The sequence below is a fragment of the Neoarius graeffei genome, chromosome 28 (assembly GCF_027579695.1).
Source record: "Neoarius graeffei isolate fNeoGra1 chromosome 28, fNeoGra1.pri, whole genome shotgun sequence".
NCBI classification, from domain to species: Eukaryota; Metazoa; Chordata; class Actinopteri; order Siluriformes; family Ariidae; genus Neoarius; species Neoarius graeffei.
In genome coordinates, this window is record NC_083596.1 from 6,187,335 (window position 1) to 6,214,381 (window position 27,047).

The 27,047-nt window shown below is 43.6% G+C and overlaps 1 protein-coding gene across 2 annotated transcripts in view; it reads right to left on the reverse strand.

The window, feature by feature from the left end:
• Positions 1 to 27,047, reverse strand: part of rgs3a (regulator of G protein signaling 3a) — a 244,983-nt gene that overhangs the window by 175,296 nt on the left and 42,640 nt on the right. For both annotated transcript variants that reach the window (XM_060912131.1, XM_060912129.1), the window contains 2 exons: positions 22,950 to 23,061; positions 16,200 to 16,243 (listed from right to left, as the gene is read on the reverse strand). In XM_060912131.1, the coding sequence (XP_060768114.1) occupies positions 16,200 to 16,243; positions 22,950 to 23,061 (156 nt within the window). The remainder of the gene's footprint in view (positions 1 to 16,199; positions 16,244 to 22,949; positions 23,062 to 27,047) is intronic.

Consider the following 27,047-nt stretch of genomic DNA (forward strand, 5'->3'; position numbering starts at 1 on the left):
CACACCCACCCTTGATTAAAGGGTGGGTGTGTCAGTTGATTGAATAAGCCAAATCAGGGTGCTGCTGCATGTCTGGAATGAAAACCTGCAGCCACACGGCCCTTTATGGATCAGGTTTGACACCCCTGGTCTAGGGAATCAAACCAGCAACCTTTTGGTCCCAAAGCTGCTTCTCTAACCGTTAGGCCATGGCTTCTAGAAGTTGAGTGTTTCTTATATAATTGAGGGTTTGGGGATTTTGTTTTTTCACATCACTTGATCAATGATTATAACTTCCTATTTATTAAAGAGTACTTTATCAATCGATACTTACTGTTAATGGGGGCAGCCATGGCCTGAAGGTTAGAGAAGCAGCCTTGGGCCCAAAGGCTTGCTGGTTCAATTCCCGTGACCAGCAGGAAAAATGGGAGGGGAGATGAGTGAATGAACAGCACTTTCCCCTCCCTCTGTATCATGGCTGAAGCGTCCTTGAGCAAGGCACCGAACCCCCAACTGCTCCCTGGGTGCTGTAGCCTAGCTGCCCACTGCTCTGTGTGTGTTCACTGCTTCAGATGGGTTAAAGGAAGAGGAGGAATTTTGCTGTACATGTGACAAATAAAGGCTTCTTCTTCTTCTTCCAATGTTACCACAAACTAAACACAAAAGACTAAACTCTCATCATCTCTAGCCGCTTTATCCTGTTCTACAGGGTCGCAGGCAAGCTGGAGCCTATCCCAGCTGACTACGGGCGAAAGGCAGGGTACACCCTGGACAAGTCGCCAAGTCATCACAGGGCTGACACATAGACACAGACAACCATTCACACCTACGGTCAATTTAGAGTCACCAGTTAACCTAACCTGCATGTCTTTGGACTGTGGGGGAAACCGGAGCACCCGGACAACATGCAAACTCCGCATAGAAAGACCCTCGTCGGCCACGGGGCTCGAACCCGGACCTCCTTGCTGTGAGGCGACAGCACTAACCACTACACCACCGTGCCTCCCCAGACTAAACTCTAAGAGATAATTTTGTAAATGCACAGTTTGTTGATGTTACATTTATCACTGTTTTTTTTGTAAAGTTGCATGTTTGTTTGTATTATAGGCCGTACCGAACAAAAAATTCCCACCAGATTTACAAAAAATCTTTCTGATTTTCTTCATACTTCTGTATGCTGTGTAAGTTCATAAATACCAATCAACCTTAAATTGCAACGCACTTTCAAGGCACAGATGGTTTACCTTTAGCCACATTTATAAAACTCCATAAAAAGCAAAGAGAGCTGAAAATGATAACTAAACAGTGAAAGAGCACCTCCTAAGCATGGCATGTGCTCAATGTTCCAGTAATGCAGCTTGGCTATTCTCTACTTTCACATACCCATTATGCTTTGCGCCTTGGGGTGGGTGGGTAACCAGGTGCTATATTTGTTTAATAAGTCAGATATCCTCAGTGATTTCTTCGAATTCACATGAGGAAAAATGACTTTTCCTGATTTAAAGTTTTATAGAATACTTTAAGAGGCTAAGAGTCGAAAAGTGTGGTTTAGACAGAAGTCGCCGTCAGAATTTTACACCGACAGACAATATGCAACTGTGTTCTGCACACTTTAGTGGTGGAGTAAAGTCTGTTGATCCGAGTCATGAAGCCGACAACCCGTCTGTCTTTGTGTTTCGTCATAAAAAGTGCAAAAACCGAAAGAACTGAAAAGGACGACTTTATTGAAGGATCAAATCCCAAAACAAAGTGCAAATGATGCAGTGTAAGTGAGCTGACACGTCCTTCACCTTTTAGTGTTTCTGTAGGGAGATTGAATGTAGTATTTGACCCTGTAATCTGAACAGCTTCCTCTAACAGCCCAAAGATTGTTGTAATCCGGTCGCATACGAGTTCAAATCAGAGTGAAGGAAATCAAAATCAACTTTAACTTAAAAAATAAATGTGACAGTTCTGCTGTGTTTACAGTACTGACTCGAATGAGTGAATTCCTTGCTTGTGTTCCCGTGCACAAAGCGTTTAGTATTTTCTTACGGCTTTCTCGTCATAACCAGCATCTAGCAAAAACCATTTCACTGTGGGTTCTTCTATGACCAGTGTCGATCTTTCTCAGCTCTTCTGCCAATCTTTTACCTTCTGCAGGTCAGTAATTATCAGATCACCCTTGTTGACTTGACAGACGAAGAAGGCTGCTGACTCACTGTCACCCGAAGTCGAGATGTTCAAAGCGTTTGATACGATACGATATTTACTAGCGCTTTTATACCAATTGATTTCTCGAAGTCCACAGAAAAGGCTTTGCAGATTTCTTTAAGCTTTGGTTTTGTCAAGTACGAGACAGGAGAACCAAGTGCGTGTCATGAACACAAGTTGATTTATTGATAAAGGTGAAAGGAGATGGGGAGAGTGAGAGTCTGAGTGGTGGCTGCGGCTGAGCGCGCAGTGGCAGGAGGTCCTTTGGAGAAAGTGGCTTCAGGAGCTGGAACAACACCGGGAACAGACTAGAGCGGGGGGCAGGCAGGTGTTGGCAGGTAGTATGGGACAGGAAAGCAGTTGTAGTCGGGTCAGGCAAGTTTTCAGAGACGGAGATCAGTTGTGTAGAGAGCCAGCGAACAAGAACGTGTTGCTTCGCAGACAAACTGACACTGAATGTCTGGAGACCTGTGCCTTAAATACACTTACACAAGGAGCAGGTAACAAGAAGCAGGTGACAGTGATTAAGGGCTCAGAGCAGGTGAGCTTCCTGATTGGTTAGAGTGAGAGTGTGAGGGGGTGTGGCAGCCAGGCAGTGTGTGGTGGAAAATTACCCAATTAGCAGAGCAGGGAGCAGACTCATGACAGAACCCCCCCCCCCAAGGGACGGCCCCAGAAGTCCCACGGAGAGAGACACTGAGCAGGGTGGGCGGAGGGGGAACCGGAGGAGGGTCAGAATTCCTCCGATCTGTCAGTGTCCATAGTTTCATCCTCAGAGGGCAATTCACCATCCGATGGCACTGGATCAGGTTCAGAGCCAGAGTCGGGGGCAGGCACAGGCACCGGATCGGGTTCAGAGTTGGATTCGGGGGTAGACGTAGGTACAGGATTGGGCGGAGGGCAAGCCGGCTGGACAGACCCGTGTCGGGAACCCCTTGGTCGGCCCCTCCAGATGGAAGGCTGGTCAGGATGGAGGTGGTGGAAGTCAGAGATGAGTGTCGGGTCCACAATCCTCCTGGCGGGGATCCACATCCTCTCCTCAGGACCATAGCCTTTCCAGTCTACCAGGTACTGAAGGCCCCTGCCCCGCCGACGCGACTGAAACAGACGTTCAACGACATAGACTGGACCCCCCTCAATGAGGCGAGGAGGAGGCGGCGGCGGTGTATTTGGGACCAGGGTGCTTTCATGAACCGGCTTCAGTTTGGAGACATGAAACGTCGGGTGCACCCTCATCGACCTAGGCAGTTGGAGCCGGACTGCAGACGGGCTGATTACCTTCTGTACAGAAAATGGGCCAATGTATCGGGGTGCCAACTTGCGTGACTCCACTCTGAGTGGCAGGTCCCGGGCCGAGAGCCACACCTTCTGACCCACCCGGTATGTAGGGGCTGGAATCCTCCGTCGATTGGCCCCAGCAGCATAACTGGTAACGGATCTGAGGAGGGTGGTCCGAGCTTGGGACCAGGTTCGGCGACAGTGACGGACGTAAGCAAGGGCAGATGGACAGGATGCATCTCCCTCCTGACTTGCAAACAGTGGTGGTTGGTGGAAAGGGGACAAGCCAGTGGCAGAGCACGGAAGGGAGTTGTGGGCATACTCCACCCATAAGAGATGTTGAGCCCATGACCGAGGATTGCGTGAAGCCATGCAGCGAAGGGACTTCTCCAGCTCCTGGTTGAGTCGCTCCGACTGCCCATTAGACTGAGGGTGGAAGCCGGATGTGAGACTGGCAGTGGCCCCTAGGAGATGGCAGAACTCCTTCCAGAATGAGGATGCAAACTGCGGGCCCTGGTCAGACACAATGTTCCTTGGAAGCCCGTGGATCCGGAACACCTGCTCTAGGACCACTTGTGCGGTCTCCTTTGCAGAGGGCAGTTTTGGCAACGGAACAAAGTGGGCCATCTTGCTGAATCTGTCCATGATGGTGAGGATGACTGTGTTGCCATCAGACGGGGGGAGTCCAGTGACAAAATCCAGCGAGAGGTGGGACCAGGGTCACTTGGGCACCGGCAGGGGTTGAAGTAAACCTGCTGGTGGACAGCTGGGGGTCTTGTGCTGATTGCAGATGGGGCATGCTCTCACAAAGTCATGGACATCTCTCCTCAGCGAGGGCCACCAGAACCACTGGGAGAGCAGATGAATGGTGCGCATGACACCGGGATGACAAGCTAAGTGAGAGTAGTGACCCCACTGAACCACCTGAGATCTCAGATGTCCCAGAGCGAAGAGGCGGTTGTCGGGGCAAGCACTAGGACCTGGCTGGTTTCGAATCGCTTCTCTGACCTGTTCCTCAATATCCCAGGTCAGAGCAGCGACAACACAGGAACTCGGGAGGATGGGGGACGGGTCTTCCACTGGTACTTCATTCTTCTGAAATACACGGGAGAGGGTGTCGGGCTTTGCATTGCATGAACCAGGACGATAGGAGAGAGTGAAATTGAACCGCGTGAAAAACAGGGACCACCTGGACTGGCGCGAGTTCAATCTTCTGGCTGTTCATATGTATTCCAGGTTTTTATGATCTGTCCAGACCAGGAATGGAACACTCGAGCCCTCTAGCCATTGTCGCTACTCCTCCAGAGCAAGTTTGACAGCAAGCAGCTCATGGTTCCCAATGTCGTAGTTTTGTTCAGCCGGGGACAGTCTGCGGGAGAAGAAAGCACAGGGATGCAGTTTGCCGTCCTCCGCTGCGCGTTGGGAGAGCACTGCCCCGACTCCTACGTCCGACGCATCCACTTCCACCACAAACTGCCGCTCAGGGTCGGGCATCTGGAGGATGGGAGCTGAAGTGAAGCGTGCTTTGAGTGTCTTGAATGCCTTGTCTGCCTCCAGGGTCCACAGGAATGGTGCTTTAGTGCTGGTGAGGGCAGTGAGTGGAGATGCCACCTTGCTGTAATTCCGAATGAACCTTCTGTAGAAGTTGGCAAAGCCCAAGAATTGTTGCAACTTCTTGTGGTTCTCCGGTATGGGCCAGGATGTCACTGCCGATACCTTAGCAGGATCCATCTGAATGCTCCCCTCTGCCACTATGTACCCCAGAAAGGACATGGATCTGGCGTAGAACTCACATTTCTCTGCCTTGATGAAGAGTGAGTTTTCCAGGAGACGGCGCAGGACCAGCTGAACGTGACGGATATGGTCTGACATGGATCTTGAGAATATCAAAATGTCGTCCAAATAAACGAATACAAAGATATTGAGCATGTCCCGGAGGATGTCATTCACTAGAGCCTGGACCACTGCTGGGGCGTTGGTGAGGCCGAAGGGCATGACCAGGTACTCATAGTGTCCGGTTGGTGTATTGAACGCCGTCTTCCACTCATCGCCCTCTCTCATGTGCACCAGGTGATATGCATTCCTGAGGTTGAGTTTAGTGAAGACGGTGGCCCCCTGGAGCAGCTCGAAAGCAGATGACAAGAGTGGCAGAGGGTAACGGTTTTTGACCGTGATGTCATTAAGTCCTCTGTAATCAATGCATGGATGGAGAGAGCCGTCCTTCTTTCCAACGAAAAAGAATCCGGCTCCGACAGGGGAAGATGACGGGCGGATTATACCAGCAGCCAGGGAGTCATTGATGTAATCCTCCATGGCTCTCCTCTCGGGTGCAGACAAGGAGTACAGACGGCCCTTCGGTGGTGTGGTGCCCAGCAGGAGGTCAATGGCGCAGTCGTATGGCCGGTGAGGAGGCAGAGAAGTGGCTTTGGATTTGTTAAAGATGTCTCGGAGACCATGGTAACAGGCAGGCACATTAGAGAGGTCAAGGACAGAACTGGCGGTTTCGGGATTGGTGGGCACGACAGCCCCCTTTAAGCAGGTCCGGTGACATTCCCTCCCCCACTCACGTATCATGCCGGTCTCCCAGTCAAGGTGGGGATTGTGTTGACACAGCCACAGATAGCCGAGGATGAGGGGTTGTCCTGGTGAATGCAGAAGATGAAACTGGATGGCCTCCTGGTGGTTTCCTGACAGTAGCATGGTTACAGGGGCTGAGGTGTGAGTCACTGTGCCGAGTGGATGTCCGTCCAGGGCTCGTGCGGGAACAGGTGGGGACAGGTGGTGGCACTCTATGCCCAGTTGTCGAGCAAGCTCTGCGTCCATGATGTTGGCCTTGGCTCCGGAGTCGACCAGGGCGGAGAGTGTATGGGTGGAGTTGGGGAGCAGAAGACGAATCTGGAGCAGGGGTTTACAAATTGGGGGAGGCCGAAGACACGTTGAGCTCATCCGGATCTCCCCTACACCCGGTGAGCTCTGGCTTTTGCTGGACAAGTAATGACTCAATGGCCCTCACCCCCACAGTATAGGCACAGATTGGACGTTAAGCGGCGCTGGCGCTCTTCAGGAGTGAGGGTGGCACGGCCAATCTCCATGGGCTCTGGCTGGGTTGGCTGGGCTGGGGGGGGTGACTGGACGAGTCAGGGAGGCAGAAGATTCACCCTGACTGCGGACGGCGGACTGGCTCTGGCGCCCCTTCTCATGCCTGCGGGTCTGGATCCGGTGGTCGATACAAGCTGCGAGGGCAATGGCTTCATCAAGGGTTGGTGGCAGGTCATGAGAGACAAGTTCATCCTTGATGTAATCGGCCAGGCCGTGAAAGAAGGCGTCCACCACGGCTTCCATATTCCATGAGCTGCGTCTGGCCAAAGTGCGGAAATCAATCGAGTAGTCAGCTATGGTCCGATTTCCCTGATGGATGGTCATCAGTGCACGGGATGCCTCTGCTGACAAAGAGCCCAGGTCGAACACTTTAATCATCTCCTCCGCAATCATCTCGAAGGTGGCACATGCTGGAGTCTGTCGCTCGAACTCAGCTGCTCCCCATAGTCGAGCCTGGCCCGTCAGGTGGGTGATGACGAATCCGACTCTGGCTCCCTCAGTCGCGAAGGTCCTGGGTTGCAGTGAGAACTGGAGTAAGGCAGCTAGTCAAGAAGGCCCGGACCTGGGTTGGGTCACCATCGAAGCGCTCCGGGTTTCTGATCTTGGGCTCTGGGGTGGGAGTTTCGGGAGTTGAGGATGGTGCCACCTGAACAGGAGCATTGGGAGCTGGAGCATCGGGCACAGGAAGAGGCGCAGAGGGAAGGAGTGGAGCTGACGGAGCAGGAGCAGGCGGACTGGACAGGTTAGTCAGCATCTGGATCACCTGGGCAAGTTGCTCTTGTTGTTGTTGGATCTGCCGTTGATGCTGATGGCCGATCTGGATTAAGGATGCAATGTCAGCAGACATCCTGGTCACCTCTCCCTCAGCACGTTCAAGGCGGTCCAGGGCTGATGGTTCGTGCGCTGGTTCCATGGTGGTCAGTTCGTACTGTCAAGTACGAGACAGGAGAACCAAGTGTGTGTCACGAACACAAGTTGATTTATTGATAAAGGTGAAAGGAGATGGGGAGAGTGAGAGTCTGAGTGGTGGCTGCAGCTGAGCGCGCAGTGGCAGGAGGTCCTTTGGAGAAAGTGGCTTCAGGAGCTGGAACAACACCGGGAACAGACTGGAGCAGGGGGCAGGCAGGTGTTGGCAGGTAGTACGGGGCAGGAAAGCAGTCGTACTCGGGTCAGGCAAGTTTTCAGAGACGGAGATCAGTTGTGTAGAGAGCCAGCGAACAGGAACGTGTTGCTTCGCAGACGAACTGACACTGAATGTCTGGAGACCTGTGCCTTAAATACACTCACACAAGGAGCAGGTAACAAGAAGCAGGTGACAGTGATTAAGGGCTCAGAGCAGGTGAGCTTCCTGATTGGTTAGAGTGAGAGTGTGAGGGGGTGTGGCAGCCAGGCAGTGTGTGGTGGAAAATTACCCAATTAACAGAGCAGGGAGCAGACTCATGACAGGTTTAGTTAGTTTTGACACTTCTTTGAAAGTTTTAGGGAGATTTAAAGAGAACTGAAGGCAAAATTTTTCTGATCAAAATTCTATTTCTCTCATTTTATTAAATATAGGAATGCATTTTTGATCGCTATTTTGTCGCTGCTATAGCAAGTTATGAGTGTTTGAAATATGCTCTGTAATATATCAGTCCATATGTCAAAGCAATGGCCGTAAACGAGATTCGTTGAGACCTGTGCGAGACATTGTAGGACGGAAGTAAAACGTACAGCGGAAATCAAAGTGACCGACATCTGCCAACGTTGTCAAAAGACGTACATGCCCTCTTTCAAATGCTGACGTAATCAAGCCGCAAGTTTGTTTTGTTTTGATAGCAATCAGGAAAGTTTGAAAAAAGTAGGCAGTAATCGTCATTTAAACTCGTTTTTGTGCAATATTTAATTTGGAAAACAGTTTTCAAAATGGCGGCACTGACACCTGGCTGACACTTCACGTTTCGAAGTCTTGCACAAGTCTCGTGAAGATCACGCAGATAAGCGATGCCTGCCGTGGACCAAATGAACTAAATTCAACATGGCTAAAAACAGAATAGGCCGATAAGTATAACATTTAATTGCAATTAGTTATCAACATGAGTCACAATATAAGGTTACTAAAACCGAAAACGTAATCGAATAACACGTTAATTAAGAAATAAAGCAAGTTTAAAAATGACTTCAGTTCTCCTTTAAATTCGAAACATTACTGTCAGTGTGCAATGCCATGTTGTTTTAGTTTGTTTATATTTTGGTTACCCCCTCCCCGAGGCGCAAAGCATTATGGGTAATATGAAAGTAGTCACTTGCAGTGCATTGGCTACCAGAGACACACGCTAATTGTTTGTTCTTTTATTAGGCACCATTACTTTTTTCCTCACTGAAATGAAACTTTACAGCATAATCTGTATAAAAAATCACAGTAACTCATCACTAATTATACGAATTGAAGACAATCATCCAAGTGAGTCTCCTTCCTTTTGTTGTTGTTTTCCCCTGAATTAGCTGGATTTGCGTAAATGCTCCTGTGAATGATATACGAATAAATTCATACGTAAACAATACGATAAATGCGGCCCATCGCTAATACATCAGATCATATTGCCTTTATTGAGATTTGATACATCCTGTTGGAAGGCAACAAGACCATCGATGAAGCACAACATCTAAAAACCAGCCATTTCTCCTTGTTGATGTTTCCAGATGCTATTTTCTCTTCTACTCAACACAATTTCACCTCTATATCCGGTAACAAAAACCCTTAAGGGGCAAGCACCAATGCAATTACACATTTCAGAGGCAGGAGAAATGGCCTGAAACTTTGTGCATGGATGACATGCAGAGGGTGAAAAAACATACACACACACACACACACACACACACACACACGCCAGACCTACTTTACTAACAAGATTGTTACGCTATTACCGCATTGTTCTAGCTCTCTCATCTCTTTTATTTCTTTCCCTCTCAGAGACGGTCTCTCGGTACCGTTACGCTGTGGCTTGGAGACAAGGCAAGAAAGTGGAATCGAATTAGGGCCATGGATTGCATGACAACACTCCACCAGTTCACTGCACCAGTCCACTCACTACACTCAGGTACCGTTTTATTGATATATATTTACTCAGGTTAATTACAATTGAAAGACACAGTGTCTGTATGGGTAAACAAATACATCTGAAGAGCATGTATTAAAAAACTCGGGAAATATGGAGGAAGTCTGTTTCCATACAATAATGAATAAAAGTTGTTGGGTGTTTTGTTTGTTTGTTTGTTTGTTTGTTTCCTGTGCTGCTCCTGTTTCTGAATTTAGACTCAGGAAAAATATATCTCATCTCATTATCTCTAGACGCTTTATCCTTCTACAGGGTCGCAGGCAAGCTGGAGCCTATCCCAGCTGACTACGGGCGAAAGGCGGGGTACACCCTGGACAAGTCGCCAGGTCATCACAGGGCTGACACATAGACACAGAGAACCATTCACACTCACATTCACACCTACGGTCAATTTAGAGTCACCAGTTAACCTAACCTGCATGTCTTTGGACTGTGGGGGAAACCGGAGCACCCGGAGGAAACCCACGCGGACACGGGGAGAACATGCAAACTCCGCACAGAAAGGCCCTCGCCGGCCACGGGGCTCGAACCCAGACCTTCTTGCTGTGAGGCGACAGCGCTAACCACTACATCACCGTGCCGCCCGGAAAAATATATCTCTCAGAAAATAATGTGTTTTTATTACTTTTCTGAAAGTTAAGTATAAATATCCTCCACACAACCATTACAAGCTGTTAACCATATACTGTATATTTATTGCTCTGGGGAAGGGCAAAGAAAGTGGTGCAGGCTCAGTGATCAACAACTTGTTACAAGTTTCTCCCTCTACCTAAAGATATCTCACATCTAAGCAGGCCTTACAGGGGGAGCTTTGTTCCACTAATCACAACTGCTGCTGCCATTGATCACAAACCACTGATGGAGGTGTACTTTATCCACAGCAATCGATAAACCAGTAGAGAGAGAGAGAGAGAGAGAGAGAGAGAGAGAGAGAGAGAGATTACTTTAACAACTGCTACTTCAAGTAAATTTCACTACAGTGTGTTTTTCCTACAGGAGGTAATAACACTCTAAATGATTGCTATATCAATATTAAACTGCTAAAATTCCTCTATAAGCTCAAAATGTTAACAGCTCCATCAACTACACACTCAGTCCCACACAAGTCAAACTCTGCATTCACACCAGCAATGGTGCAATAAAATATACTGCAGAAATGTCTTCATGTGTTGCATTATGATTGTCCTATCAGCCACCCCTGGAATAGAATAGAATAGAATAGAATAGAATAGAATAGAATAGAATAGAATAGAATAGAAGCATTCAGTAGAATAGAATAGAGTGCAACAGAATAGAACTGAATAGAGTGGGATACTATAGAATTGAATATAGTAGAATACAATACAATGCAAGAGTTCAACAAAATAGAATAGAATAAAGCAGAACTGCATGCAATTCAATTGAATAGAGCTGAACAGAATAGAATAAAATAGAATATATTGGAATAGTATAGAATGCAATATGGTACAATCAAGTGCAGTTCCATAAAAGAGAACAGAATAGAACGGAAGATAGTAAACTTGAGTAGAATAGAATAGAATAGAATAAAATAGAATAGAATAGAATAGAATAGACTGCAGAAGAACAGAGTGAAATAGAATTTAATAGTGTACAATAGAAGGCAACTGAATAGCATAGGATAGTATAGAATTGAATATAGTACAGTACAATACAAGAGTGCAACAGAATAGAGTTGAAAAGAATAGAATGAAATAGAATATGGTGGAATAGTATGGAATGCAATACAATACAATAAAGTGCAATAAAATAGAACAGAAAGGTATGGACTAGAATGGAACATAGCAGAGTGAAATAGAATAGAATAGAATTCTATTGTATAGAATAGAAGATTGCAACAGAATAGAATAGAGTGCAATAAAGCAGAACAAAGTGCAATAGAATAGAATGCAGTACAATAGAGTGCAATAGAATTGAATGGACTTGAATGGAACAGAGCAGAGTGAAATAGAATAGAACAGAATAGAATGGAATGGAATGGACTTGACTGGAACAGAGCAGCGTGAACTACAACCCCGATTCCAAAAATGTTGGGACAAAGTACAAATTGTAAATAAAAATGGAATGCAATGATGTGGAAGTTTCAAAATTCCATATTTTATTCAGAATAGAACATAGATGACATAGCAAATGTTTAAACTGAGAAAATGTATCATTTAAAGAGAAAAATTAAGTGATTTTAAATTTCATGACAACACCACATCTCAAAAAAGTTGGGACAAGGCCATGTTTCCCACTGTGAGACATCCCCTTTTCTCTTTACAACAGTCTGTAAACGTCTGGGGACTGAGGAGACAAGTTGCTCAAGTTTAGGGATAGGAATGTTAACCCATTCTTGTCTAATGTAGGATTCTAGTTGCTCAACTGCCTTAGGTCTTTTTTGTCGTATCTTCCGTTTTATGATGCGCCAAATGTTTTCTATGGGTGAAAGATCTGGACTGCAGGCTGGCCAGTTCAGTACCCGGACCCTTCTTCTACGCAGCCATGATGCTGTAATTGATGCAGTATGTGGTTTGGCATTGTCATGTTGGAAAATGCAAGGTCTTCCCTGAAAGAGACGTCGTCTGGATGGGAGCATATGTTGCTCGAGAACCTGGATATACCTTTCAGCATTGATGGTGTCTTTCCAGATGTGTAAGCTGCCCATGCCACACGCACTAATGCAACCCCATACTATCAGAGATGTAGGCTTCTGAACTGAGCGCTGATAACAACTTGGGTCGTCCTTCTCCTCTTTAGTCCAAATGACACGGCGTCCCTGATTTCCATAAAGAACTTCAAATTTTGATTCGTCTGACCACAGAACAGTTTTTCACTTTGCCACAGTCCATTTTAAATGAGCCTTGGCCCAGAGAAGACGTCTGTGCTTCTGGATCATGTTTAGATACGGCTTCTTCTTTGAACTATAGAGTTTTAGCTGGCAACGGCGGATGGCACGGTGAATTGTGTTCACAGATAATGTTCTCTGGAAATATTCCTGAGCCCATTTTGTGATTTCCAATACAGAAGCATGCCTGTATGTGATGCAGTGCCGTCTAAGGGCCCGAAGATCACGGGCACCCAGTATGGTTTTCCGGCCTTGACCCTTACGCACAGAGATTCTTCCAGATTCTCTGAATCTTTTGATGATATTATGCACTGTAGATGATGATATGTTCAAACTCTTTGCAATTTACACTGTCGAACTCCTTTCTGATATTGCTCCACTATTTGTCGGCGCAGAATTAGGGGGATTGGTGATCCTCTTCCCATCTTTACTTCTGAGAGCCGCTGCCACTCCAAGATGCTCTTTTTATACCCAGTCATGTTAATGACCTATTGCCAATTGACCTAATGAGTTGCAATTTGGTCCTCCAGCTGTTCCTTTTTTGTACCTTTAACTTTTCCAGCCTCTTATTGCCCCTGTCCCAACTTTTTTGAGATGTGTTGCTGTCATGAAATTTCAAATGAGCCAATATTTGGCATGAAATTTCAAAATGTCTCACTTTCAACATTTGATATGTTGTCTATGTTCTATTGTGAATACAATATCAGTTTTTGAGATTTGTAAATTATTGCATTCCGTTTTTATTTACAATTTGTACTTTGTCCCAACTTTTTTGGAATCGGGGTTGTAGAATAGAATAGGAGTACAATAGAGGGTTAATAGAATAAAATACAATAAAGTAGAATACAAGATTGCAACAGAATAGAACAGAACAGAGTGCAATAAAACAGAACAAAGTGCAACTGAATTGAATTGAGTGGAAAAGAATAGAAAAATAGAACATAGTGGAATAGTATCGAAGCCAATACAGTGCAATAGAATAGAATAGAATGCAAAAGAATATAATAAAGTGCATGACTGAATAAAAAGAGTACACTGCAATAGAAAAGAATAGATCAGAACACAATACAAAATTCTATGATAAATGCAACATAACCACCGAGTCACATATCCTCTGCTTCTGTCTCTCTTGCCCCTCATCCTTTCTGCACTCTCCGTCCAGTTTTGTCCCATTCTGTCCCTCACACTATTGGCCTGGGCTTTGACCAACAGCTTCAGCTTTAATTTGGGGATTAACCCTAATACACACTCGTGTCCTAGTAACTGCACGTTACAAACACATTCCTGGGCTTTAACGTGGATATTTTTATATTTGATAATGGATCATATTCCGGCTGCTGAAATGGTGTTTATGGGGAATTTATCATTAGGATGACTGAACTGCATACAATGAAGCTTTAAATCATTGGACATGAGCAGGAAGTAGGAAGATGTCTCCATACTGCACTGACACATGTCCTCCTCTGCAGAAGGAGAAATAAATAAAGCTGCTCATTATGAAGAAAAATTGAGTGGCAGGTCGATGGATAACATGCAGAAAGGAAATGGATGCCGTCATCGCCACATTTCCCGCAGAGTCACTTCCTGTCATAAACGATAGCTACAAACTCCCAGCTCAAGTCACCATACTCCGACATCTGAGACATCACACACCACACGGCCGCAACCTCACGCCTGGAAAAACGCTATGTTTTAAGGTACTAATTGGACAGACGGCATATTTTTGTTCCTTTTTTTTTTCCATTTCTACGGCCGTGGGCCATGTGTTGAAAGCTTCAGTCGGCCCCGTCTGCTGTGTTTAAAATAGGCGAGAAGTTGTTAAAAAATTCATTGGGATTTAATTAGGTGATACATTGCTGTTTTCAGAAGGGGATGGGGAAAAAAGAGGACAGTGACGTAGATGATAACCGCTGCAGGAGGAAAGGAAAACAGACTTGAGTAAAGAGGATTAGGAGAATTAGAAGAGAAGCAGAGAAGACAAGAGAAGTATAATAGCAAATGGAGCTTCTGTGTTGACTGTAAAGAAAGATGTCAAACTTCTCTCCAATGTGATCAATCAACCAAGACATGTTCCTCGGTTTTACACTGGGGGAATGCTCGACTCTTACTCCCACTAAATCCATTCCATAAATACACAGCTGCATAAATAACACAAAATCTGTGTTTAAAAATAAGATTATAAAGATTGACCATGTCTGAAGCAGGTTCAGTGTTTTAAAAAACAAAATGTTTTGGGTGACACTGGCATGCATTAGCTACATTAGCATCACAGCTCCGGTGCAGAAATAAACAAATAAACTTCAGCTAACAAATGACTATATTAGTGTGGAATTCATGGATGGATGGATGGATGGATGGATGGTTGATTAGATGATTGGGTGCATGGATGGATGGATGAACAGTTGGCCACATGGCTGAATAGAGTAATGGGTTTTTGGATAGACAGATTAAAGGTTGGATAGGCAGATGGATGGATGGATGGATGGATGGATGGATGGATGGATGGATGGATGGATGGATGGATGGAGGAATGAATGAGTCTATAAATGGATGGATGATGGAAGAATGAACAGTTGGATAGATAGAAATACGAATGATGGATAGATGGAAGAATGAATGAATGGATAGACAGCTGGATAGGGGAATGAGTGGTTGGATAGAGAAATTAATAGTTGAACGGATGGATGGATGGATGGATGGATGGATGGATGGATGGATGGATGGATGGATGGATGGACATCTGCATAGGGGAATGAATGTTGGATAGAGAAATTAATGGTTGAATAGATGGACAGATGGATGGATGGATGGATAAATGGAGGAATGAATGATTGGATGGATGGATGGATGGATGGATGGATGGATGGATGGATGGATGGATGGAGGAATAAATGGATAGACAGCTGGATAGGGGAATGAATGGTTGAACAGAGAAATTAATGGTTGAATGGATGGATGGATGGATGGATGGATGGATGGATGGATGGATGGATGGATGGATGGATGGACATCTGCATAGGGGAATGAATGGTTGGATAGAAAAATTAATGGTTGAATAGATGGATGGATGGATGGATGGATGGATGGATGGATGGATGGATGGATGGATGGAGGAATGAATGATTGGATAAATGGAAGGAAGGAAGGATGGATGGATGGATGGATGGATGGATGGATGGATGGATGGATGGATGGATGGACAGCTGGATATGGGAATGAATGGTTGAACAGAGAAATTAATGGTTGAATGGATGGATGGATGGATGGATGGATGGATGGATGGATGGATGGATGGATGGATGGATGGATGGATAGGGGAATGAATGGTTAAACAGAGAAATTAATGGTTGAATAGATGGACAGATGGATGATGGATAAATGGAGGAATGAATGATTGGATGGATGGATGGATGGATGGATGGATGGATGGATGGATGGATGGATGGATGGACAGAGGAATAAATGGATAGACAGCTGGATAGGGGAATGAATGGTTGAACAGAGAAATTAATGGATGGATGGATGGATGGATGGATGGATGGATGGATGGATGGATGGACGGAAAGTTGGCTAGATGGCTGAATGGTTGGATAGACAGGTAGATGAATGGATGTGTACAAGACAGAAAAACAGGTAGTTTATTGACATATTCAGACAGACAGACAGACAGACAGACAGACAGACAGACAGAGTAGACTGTAGTAACTCACCTCTGTCATGTGGATGAGGTAGAAGCGAAGCTCGTCACTGTGATCTGCACACAAACAGAAATTAGACGTCAGCACTGCAGTAAAACACAGAAGTCTTTATAGCACTGATTAAATGTATCAGAACACGGCAGCACAGCAATTTCCACAATTATATATATATATATATATATATATATATATATATATATATATATATATATATATATATATATATATATATAAATAATGTGTGTGTGTGTGTGTGTGTGTGTGTGTGTGTGTGTATATAAGGAAAGGCTACTGGATGCATGCTGCAGAAAGTAAACAATCACACCATCATACACCCCTCCCACAGAGAGAGAGAGAGAGAGAGAGAGAGAGAGAGAGAGAGATATTCCCTAAATATGACTGGTTTATAGTTTAAACCCCTGCTCCTGCTGCTGCTGCTGTCCAAGCCCTCCCTCTCATTTCTGATTGATTACATTGATTTCCTATTTGTAGTGTCCAGCTGTCCATCACACTCTGTCTCCCCGCCCTCTCACAGGCTCACTCTGTCACTCACTGGGTAGACCTCTCGGACCGACTCAGACATTGCTTGTCAACATCCAAACTTTCCAAAGAGGGAAAAAGATTTGAATGGCGAGTCAGAGCTGTGGGTGATGGAGCCCTGAGAGAACGCTGCAGAGTTTCTGGCCATCAATCTGTCCACTCCAGCTGAACCCGCCATGACACGGAAATCAACTGAGCTCTCACACGACACAATGTCAATAAACTCCTGAACTAAAATCCTGCACGAAACATGAAGCTAAATGAGTGAATGATGGACGTTCTGAATGAGCTGGACAGATGGGTGGATGGAAAAATATGATACACAGAGCAGCAGGTTTTTATTTACAGCAGAGAGGAAATGATCCATGTATGAATTATACAAATGATACAAACAGCCAGATAGGAGAACAGACAGACAGACAGACAGACAGAGAATTTGTCTTGTTAAAGCTACTAGCATGAATTATGCAAGTGATTCTATATTAGACAGATAGACGGATAAATGGACGGAGAGGAAAACAGAGAAGGCAGACAGATAAACAGACAGACAGATGATAAGACAGACAAACAATAAGGCAGACAGACAAAGAGAGACAGATAAGCAGAGAAGACAGACAAACAGACAGACAGAAAGAGAGACAGACAAGCAGAGAAGATAGACAGACAGAAAGACAGACAAGCAGATAAGACAGACAGACAGACAAGCAGATAAGACAGAGAGACAGACAAACAGAGACAGACAAGCAGATAAGACAGGCAGAGAGACAGACAAGCAGAGAAGACAGACAGAGAGACAGACAGAGAGACAGACAAGCAGAGAAGACAGACTGACAAAGAAGCAGGGACAAAAGGACAGACAGAAGGTGATAGATAGATAGATAGATAGATAGATAGATAGATAGATAGATAGATAGACAGACAGACAGACAGACAGACAGACAGACAGACAGACAGACAGTCCATTGATAGTTTGTAGGTGATTGTGTTCGAATTCATCATCAAGGACGATTCACATCAATGCTCAGGATCATTCATCTTCATTACTCCACCTGCAGTCCTACACCATTAGAGAGCATATGTGTGTGTGGTGTGTGTGTGTGTGTGTGTGTGTGTGTGTGTGTGTGTGTGTGTGTGTGTGTGTGTGTGTGTGTGCGTGTGTGTGTGACACGACTCTAGTGTGATGAGAGGAGACACATGTACAATGTGCTGTCAGAGGGCCACCTGCAGGCTCTCCCCCAGCTGTAGTGTATGTTGTCAACCTGTCACCATTTCCTGAACATGAACACACACACACACACACACACACACACACACACACACACACACACACACACAGTACAATGCATTTGTGTAAATCACTTAAAACAAGTCAGCTCTCTGAATGCTTGGATCAAACCCTCTAATGTCGTGTGTGTGTGTGTGTGTGTGTGTGTGTGTGTGTGTGTGTGTGTGTGTGTGTGTGCACGCGCATGAGAAAGACACTGTGGGACAGAGCGAGGGGTCACATTGAAGGTTACTTCATTACTTTTGCTTGCAGAGCTCTAGAGATTAACAGCATTGTCTAAGCATTAATCTGCACTAATCTGCTCCATCATTAATGTCTCTCGAACATTAATACCAATTACAATCACAAATTACATCACTGACACATGACAATTAAATTTGGTGCACGATGCACTTTAATAAAGAAATTAAAAATGGGTTTATTCCTGGATTAAAGGTACGCTCAGTGATTTTTTACATCGGGACACTTTTTGTCAATATTTTGCTAAATTCGTTTCACATTCGTTCAGCTTCAACAAAATATCTGATAAAAGGAGAAATTACTGTCTCGGTTGCACCCCAGGCTTTTAAATAGTATAAAAACAAATGAAGGGCTGTAATTTGTCTGAAATTGTAAGTGTCATGACTAGCTCTAGCTACGTAAATTCTGCTAAAATTGCTGACTGCACCTTTAACAAGTCTCATAAAACCAAGCATTAACTCAACCCAGTGTTTCTCTTTATGATCACAGTGAGATTAAGGGGCAACTTTGCATATTATGAGTGCTTATTAAAGCTCTGTTTCTCAGCGTAAGCACTTAGCAATAGCCACTTTAAAGATTAAAAGCCACACCCATCTCGCTGGCTTGGGATCTATATCACTATTCTGACCTCACATCAAATCCAAGACGCACACAAAAAAATTGTAAACATCTAAATTAATATAATTATAGAAATTATAATCAAAATAACCAGATAACAATATATCACTAGTTACTATTTGCTCTCTTCTGATTGGGTAAACTGCATCATGTGACCAGCAGTAATGCTAAAAGTGTAAAATGGCCCAAAATGGTGCCCTATCAACCAACAGCAGAGTGCATTATGGGTATTCTGTGTCCTCTAGAGCAGGGGTTCCCAAACTTTTCCATGCCAAGGCCCCCCAAACAGCATTAGCTTCTGGCCGGGGACCCCCTTTGCAAACCCACAGACAATGCTACAAAATATGTAAAGAAACATCAACTTTTAGAATGTTTTCTCTTACTTTTATTCAATATTCAATAATTGTTACATTTGTTTAGCATAAGAATATTATTAACTAACATGTTTTCAACACAAATATTTTCGCACTGAACAATAAACTGTATAACCTCCTGTAGTACCTGATTCAACTCGTTATCCATCCTTTTTGCGACCAGTGCCTCGCGATGGAGCGTGCAGTGTGTGGCCACTACATGCAGGGCCTTCTGCTTAATGAGAGCGGTCACTCCACTGATCTTCCCGGTCATCGCCGCGGCTCCGTCCGAACACACCCCCACACAACGGGTCCAGTCCAATCCATTAGACTCGATGTAATCGTCCAAAACTTGAAAAATGTCTTTCCCAGTAGTTCTTCTTTCAAGTGCTTTACAAAATAGTATTTCCTCCACAAATCTTTCCTGTGAAATAAATCTGATGTACACAAGCAGTTGGGCCTCATTGGATAAATCTGTGCTCTCATCCAGCTGAAGTGCGAAGTATTCGCTGGCTCTCACCTGCTCCAACAGCTGAGCAGATACGTCTTGAGCCATGTCACCAATCCGTCGGCTCACGGTGTTATCAGAGAGTGGGACAGCATCGATTTTTTTGGCAGCATCCTCACCACGCAATTCTCGGACAATGTCTTTGGTGGCTGGTAAAATCAAATCTTCTCCAATTGAGTGAGTTTTTTTAGCATGAGCAATGTGGTAAGAGGCTAAAAATGATGCCTTCAGGGCCCGCTCGGGGACAGTAGCTTGCTGGGTGAATGCAGCAGATTGCCTGACCAAATGCTCTTCTTTGCGTCTGAAGAAATCTACTGTTTTTTCGGCATCTGTCGGATGTTTTTGTACCAAGTGACGCTGAAGTTTCGAAGGTTTTAAGCACTTGTTTGACAGGGTCTCCAGACAGAGGACGCATTTCGGGCAATCATGGCCATTTTTCTGTATGCTGCTTCATATTTTCGGATTTTATTTGGCCAGGACTTCTTAGTTTTTTTCGCAGCAGTGTCCTCCACAGCAGGGCTGTTGGTTTGTTCCTTCGGTCTCTTCTTCGAAAACCTGTCCATTTTGCGCTAGCAATACGCTAGTTTGAGGAGCAAAGCAGCTTGATAAATGGCGCAAACCGCAACGTCACAGGCAATCGGAGAGATGAGCATGGCAAACAACATTTCAATATGATGTATTATTATTAATAATTATATTTTATAATAATGATTTAAAAACTAATTACAATATATTTAATAATTATTATTTTTAAAAAGTATTTTTTTCCACAATTTTTTTATCATCCCTCCAACTTTCTGAGGCCCCCCTAGCACCCCCTGGCGGCCCCCCAGGGGGCCGCGGCCCCCACTTTGAAAACCACTGCTCTAGAGTACATTTGATTGGAACAGCAGCACTAAGCAATACATTTACGATACATATACACTTGATACTTCATGATAAATACTAAATGCTAAATCTTAATCAAGTGCTGATATAAGAGACATAATCAGCAAACTGTTTATTATGAAAATAATTATTTAATTCAATAAAAACAATTTCATTACAAATCACCAGCTAAATAATAAATGAATGTAATTAAATATCTTAATATTTACTAAGATTCCCAGAAGCCACATAAAATATTCAGCAGTCGAACTTAAAGCCATCGTGTTTGCAAATTAGCACACATCTGTTTTGGTTTGGAGTTTTTTTCTTTCATTTTTTTATCATTTAGCACTTAATGGTGTGTTTAGAACCATATTTTTACTCGTCCTTTCCTTTGAACAGCAGAGGTCACTCTTGTATTCCAAAAGAAACACAATACTGTGGTAAATTTCGGCCTCAAATGAAATGTACCGAATATTGTTTTGACGTATCGCAAAGTATTTATCAGTAAAGATGTGACAATTTTGAAGTTCACGTCTTTAGTTTTGCACTGGAGCTACGAGACAAACTGTATTCGTGAATCATCACACACTCACTTAAACGCATTACTACAGTAACCCAGTGGTTCTCAAACTCAAATCCAAACTCTACCGACATTTTTCATGAAAATATTTATTTCATGAAATTTATTAAAAATGTTTCATGGATGTGTTTTAGGAGCCAGAGAACTTTCTATTCCTGAAATTTCCACTGCTAGAACACAATACATCTGAGTTGACTTTGGTGCTTGGACCCCTAAATATAACAACTTCGATCATGTGACATTGTGATTTCCATGATAACTTTTTTTTTTTTAACTCATGGACCCCCTGGCTCTACTTGACAGATCTTGGCTTCAAACATTAGGCCACGCCTCCTACCGGAGTCTGCTGACAGTGGCTACTCCTTCTATAAATATTAAATAAACATCACCTTACAGAAACCTCACCCTATCAACAATAAACTTCCATGCCATACAAGTCTATGTGTAATCTGTTACTAAAAAATCATAGTGTATTAGAACGAGCAGGTTAATATAAACATGTGTGTGTAATGGCTAGCTCTAGCTAACCTCTGCTAAAATCGTTTACTGCAACTTTAACAAGGCAACCAGTCTGTTAACTCAACCCAAGTCCTTATACTGTAATAACAATGAGGTTAAAGGTCAGCTTTCTATCTTATAAATACGTATTAAAGCTCCATTTCTCAGCGTAAACAACTTGTTACTATGGAAACAAAAACATATCAGAATGACTGCATTAATGCGTTCATATGAACCTGTGTCTTATTAATGCTTTGTCATGTTGCACCTTTACCCTGTGCACTTCCTGGAGGGAGATCTGTAAGTCTGTGTTATGGTGGTGTGTTGGAGAGGAATGTGTGTGTTGTGTGTGTTGTCAGTGCAGACAGGGCAGCAGAAATCCCCCTGTGGAAATTCTGACCCTGCAGTATCTGTACAGATAAGAGAGTGAAGATATTGTCTCGGCGTCTGCTGTTGTATCACACGCACACAGTGTCTCGTTACTTTCCCACGACTCTCTCAAAGGATCGCAGCCTCTTTCCTGATGTCTGGTTGCCATTTATGGAAGGAAGGAGTCTCCAGTGTCAGCACTTTGGAACAGTCAGAGATAAAGCTGCAACTTGAACAAGTTTTCAGGAAAGAGGAGTTTACGCACTGCGGCTTGTCCGGAAATGTGACGAGTAAGAGTATTTAAACACAAAGCTATTAGTACACCCTGTCTGTCTGTCTGTTGTTGCTGTCTTTATGATTGTAATATTTTGTGTGTGTGTGTGTGTGTGTGTGTGTGTGTGTGTGTGTGTGTGTGTGTGTGTGTGTGTGTGTGGATTGTGGACATTGAATAAAGATACCAAGTTACTGCACCCAGCCTCATTGTTCAGCATAATCGATCGACGTCTGCCGTTCTTTAAATTCTACAGACTGGCTGCTGCCAATGACCTGAATGTCCTCACCACTGAGTTCAATCTATCGATGTTTGGACTTCAGTGATTGTGAGGAAGCTGCTTACTGAGTTATTCATGCACTTATTTCAGTATCTGTCTGAAAGGAGCTTCTGGGGTCTCAAAAACAACTTTCCATTTCATCACTTTAAACTATATTTCTTATGTCATTCCCCCACATTCACATCACGGAGCTCGTGGTGACTGTGCCCTCATGTTTTAGTCCTCTCTGTGTGTGTGTGTGTGTGTGTGTGTGTGTGTGTGTGTGTGTGTGTGTGTGTGTGTGTGTGTCAGAGAGAGAGAGAGAGAGAGAGAGAGAGAGAGAGAGAGAGAAAGAGAGGTGCACCACTCACCCTCTTTTAGCCGGAGCTGTTTTAAGAAGAGAGGATTTTGCAAGACGTTACAGCGACCTGGTTCATCTTCCCTCGTTACTAACATCAGATCTGTGTAGATGAATATAGTCACCTGAAAGAGAGAGGGAGAGAGAAATTTAAATTAAATTTCAAGTAATTAAAATTTAAATGAAAATTTAAAGCTTATTGGATAAAAATTAATTTAGTTTTAATTGAATTGAACTGAATTAAGTTGAATTGAATTGAGTTGAATTGGAGTTTAACTGAACTGTGTTGAATTGAGCTGAATTGGAGTTTAAATGAATTGAGGTGAATGGGGTTTAACTAACTTGAGTTTAATTGAATTGAACTGAATTGAGCTGAGTTCAATTGAGTTGAATGGGGTTTAATTGAGTTGAGGTTAATTTAATTGAACTGAATTGGGCTGAATTGAGTTCAGGGGGGGTTAACTGAGTTGAGTTGAGATAAATTGAGTTGAATGGGATTTAATTGAGTTGAGTTGAATTGAGTTTATTTGAATTGACTTGAATGGGGTTTAATTCAGTTGAATTAAATTGAATGGGATTTAACAGAGTTCAGTTGAATTAAATTGAATGGGGTTTAATTGAGCTGAACTGATTTGAGTTGAAGTGAATTGAATCGAATTGAGTTGAATGGGGTTTAATTGAGTTGAATTGAATTGAACTGAATTGAGTTCAATGGGGCTTAACTGAGTTGAATTGAGTTGAGCTGAACTGGGTTGAATAGAAATGAATTAAATGGGGTTTAATTGAGTTGAGTTTAATTGAATTGAACTGAATTGCATTGAATGGGATTTAAATGAGTTTAATTGAATTGAGTTTAACTGGGTTGAATAGAAATGAATTGAATGAAGTTTGATTGAGTAGAGTTGAATTAAATTGAATGGGGTTTAATTGAGCTGAACTGATTTGAGTTGAACTGAGTTGAATTGAATTCAGTTGAACAGGGTTTAATTGAGTTGAGTTTAATTGAATTGAACTGAATTGGGCTGAATTGAGTTCAGTGGGGCTTAATTGAGTTGAGTTGAGCTGAATTGAGTTGAGATGAATTGAGTTGAACAGGATTTAATTGAGTTGAGTTGAAATGAATGGGGTTTAATTGAATTGAGTTGAATCGAACTGAGTTGAATGGGGTCTAATTGAGTTGAGTTTAATTGAAGTGAACTGAATTGAGTTCAATGGGTTTTAACTGAGTTGAATTGAGTTGAGCTAATTTGAATTGAATGGGATTTAATGGAGTTTAATTGAATTGAGTTGAGTTGAACTGGGTTGAATAGAAATGAATTGAATGGGGTTTGATTGAGTAAAGTTGAATTAAATTGAACTGAGTTGCATTGAATTGATAGTGTTCATATCCACACAGGCATTTTGACTGTTTATTCAGACACACCATGTTATGAAGCCATGTGCTGATCGTACCATACATTTTCCCACTCACATGTTCAGCTCAGGAAAAACCGACTCGATGTCAATCCTGAGAAAATCTTTCTAATATTCAAATCCAGAATGAAACAAAAGAATAGTTAAAATGAATATTGTCTCAGACGTCACATTGCAGTTATAAGAAGTTTATAACTACCAACTCAACTGCAATGACATGAGGATGAACCGAACTAAACGAACCACAGCTGGCTTCCTGTCCGAGTTGTCAGAGATTTGTTTCTGGCAAAGTTGCTCATGATAGTTGATGGGATCCAATGAAGATGGGCAGAAACCTGCAGGAACGTTCTGCAGACGAGCGAGGACATTCTGGCGCTACGCCACCCCTGCCTTCCGCTCATTGCAGCCTCTTTTGGAGGACGATATTGGAAAAGAATGCTTCATTAACTTTCCTGATTGCGTGCCAGTGTGGTTTCAGTTCAGCAGAAATGGCAAACGGATCTGCTCAAGGCCAAATATTAACAGTCATATCCACAATTATTGGCACCCTTTATAAAAATTAGCCAAAGTGAAAAGACATGTAGTGAATGATGAATTGGGAGCCATTTAATTTTTTAGATATTTTGTGCAGTGGGTGGAGTTGCTGCTTCACAGTTTGATGGTCCCTGGTTTGATGGTTTCCGCATGTCCTTATGGGTTTCCTTCAGGTTTGATGGTGGAATGGTTGTGTCATTGGATTTGAAATAAAATGCTGGAATTGTCTACTGCACACATTGCTTCATTGATTTAAATGTTCGCTTGGAGTCACAGCATGTTAAAAAAAAAACTATCCATCCACATGTGAGCTGTAACCTCCTGGCAGAAGCAGCCAGATTTTGAGGAAATTAATGGAATTTGTGATGCCATCAGTCTAAAGCTCCTGCAGGTTTAGCAGCCCTGAAGCATTCAGCCCTGAAGCATCATGATCATGCTATCTTTTATGACTGTTTGTGTTTGTGCTGTGGTTGACCAGTATATAGATGAGGTTATAAGCTAAAAATGCATGATTTCCAAGTTATCTGGTAGCATCTTCAAGCTCAAGGTCAAGCTCAAATCACCCAGACCTAACATTTAGAGCTCTGAAAACTGAAAAAAATGGGACTGAAAGAGCAGATACAGACTTGCTTAGAACATGCACACACTAACACACTCTCTGAAAAGGCTAAAGGGGTGAATGTGAAGGAAAATGTCAAAGCAAAGCACCTGTCCAGAATGTTCTTGTTGAACATACTCAAGATGCATTTCTGCATCAGAAAGATGAAGACTGAAAACAGAACAAGTGATTTCTTTTTTCCCTAATCTTCAGCTGTCAGGTTTGGGTGAGTCTGTCTCCATGATAGCCTCAGATTCTTGTTCTTGGCTGACAAGAGTTAAATCTGAAAACTGCTGTAGTTCATCTACCTTATGGTTTGATGTTTTGTCCATTCTGAGATGCTTTTCTTCTCACCACAGTTGTAAAGAGTGATTATTTGAGTTATTATGTCCCAGCAGCTCAAAATAATCTGCTCATTTTCCTCAGACCTCTCTTGTCAACAAGACGTTTCCACCCACTAGTGTTGTGGTGAAGACCGCCTCAACTGAGACCAAGTCATGACCAAGGCTGAAGTGTTTTAAGACTGAGACAAGACCAAGACTTTGAGGGATTGCAACCAAGTCAAGACTAAGACCAAGGCAGGGCGAGATCAAGTCAAGACCAAGACCAAGGCAGGCCAAGACCGAGTCAAGACCAAGACCAAAGCAGGGCAAGATCAAGACAAAACCAAGACCAAAGAAGGGTGAGACTGAGTCAAGACCAAGGCCAAGGTAGGATGAGACCAAGTCAAGACCAAGACTTTTAGGGATAGAGACCAAGTCAAGACCAAGACCAAGGCAGGGCGAGACCAAGTCAAGACCAAGGCAGGGCAAGACCAAGTCAAGACCAAGACCAAAGCAGGGGAGACCGTGTCAAGACCAAGACCAAGGCAGGGCAAGATCAAGAAAAAACCAAGACCAAAGCAGGGTGAGACTGAGTCAAGACCAAGACCAAGGCAGGGTGAGACTGAGTCAAGACCAAGACTTTGAGGAAATGAGACCAAGTCAAGACCAAGACCAAGGCAGGGGGAGACCGAGTCAAGACCAAGACCAAGGCAGGGAGAGACCAAGTCAAGACCAGGACCAGATTGACTAATGTGTGTGAAGGTGTGGGGGAGGGGTATCACCTGTTAACAGGAAGAAAAATTGTGAATTCGCAATGAGTCACATTATTGGTTGCATTTGAAGCAGGAAGTTTTGCATCTAATCACAGTAATGATGTTAACAAATAAATCAGACAATGAACAGGCAATTTACTGAAATCCCCACAGTTGTGGTCTTGACTGGTCTTGAAATCAAATCCCGAGTCCTCTATGTCTGAGACAGAGACAAGACCGAGTAAAAATGCGGTCGATTCCAAGATGAGACAGAGACCGTCAAAAAGTGGTCTTGAGATCAAGATCGGTCTCAAGTACTACATCACTACCACCCATAGACCTGTCTCTGACTCATTGTTTTTTGTTTTTTGCACCATTCCGTGTAACGTCTACAGACTGTTGTGAGCGAAATTCCCAGGAGATCAGGGATATCTGAAATACTCAAACCAGCCCACCAGGAAGCAGCAACCATGTCACAATTAAAGCCACAG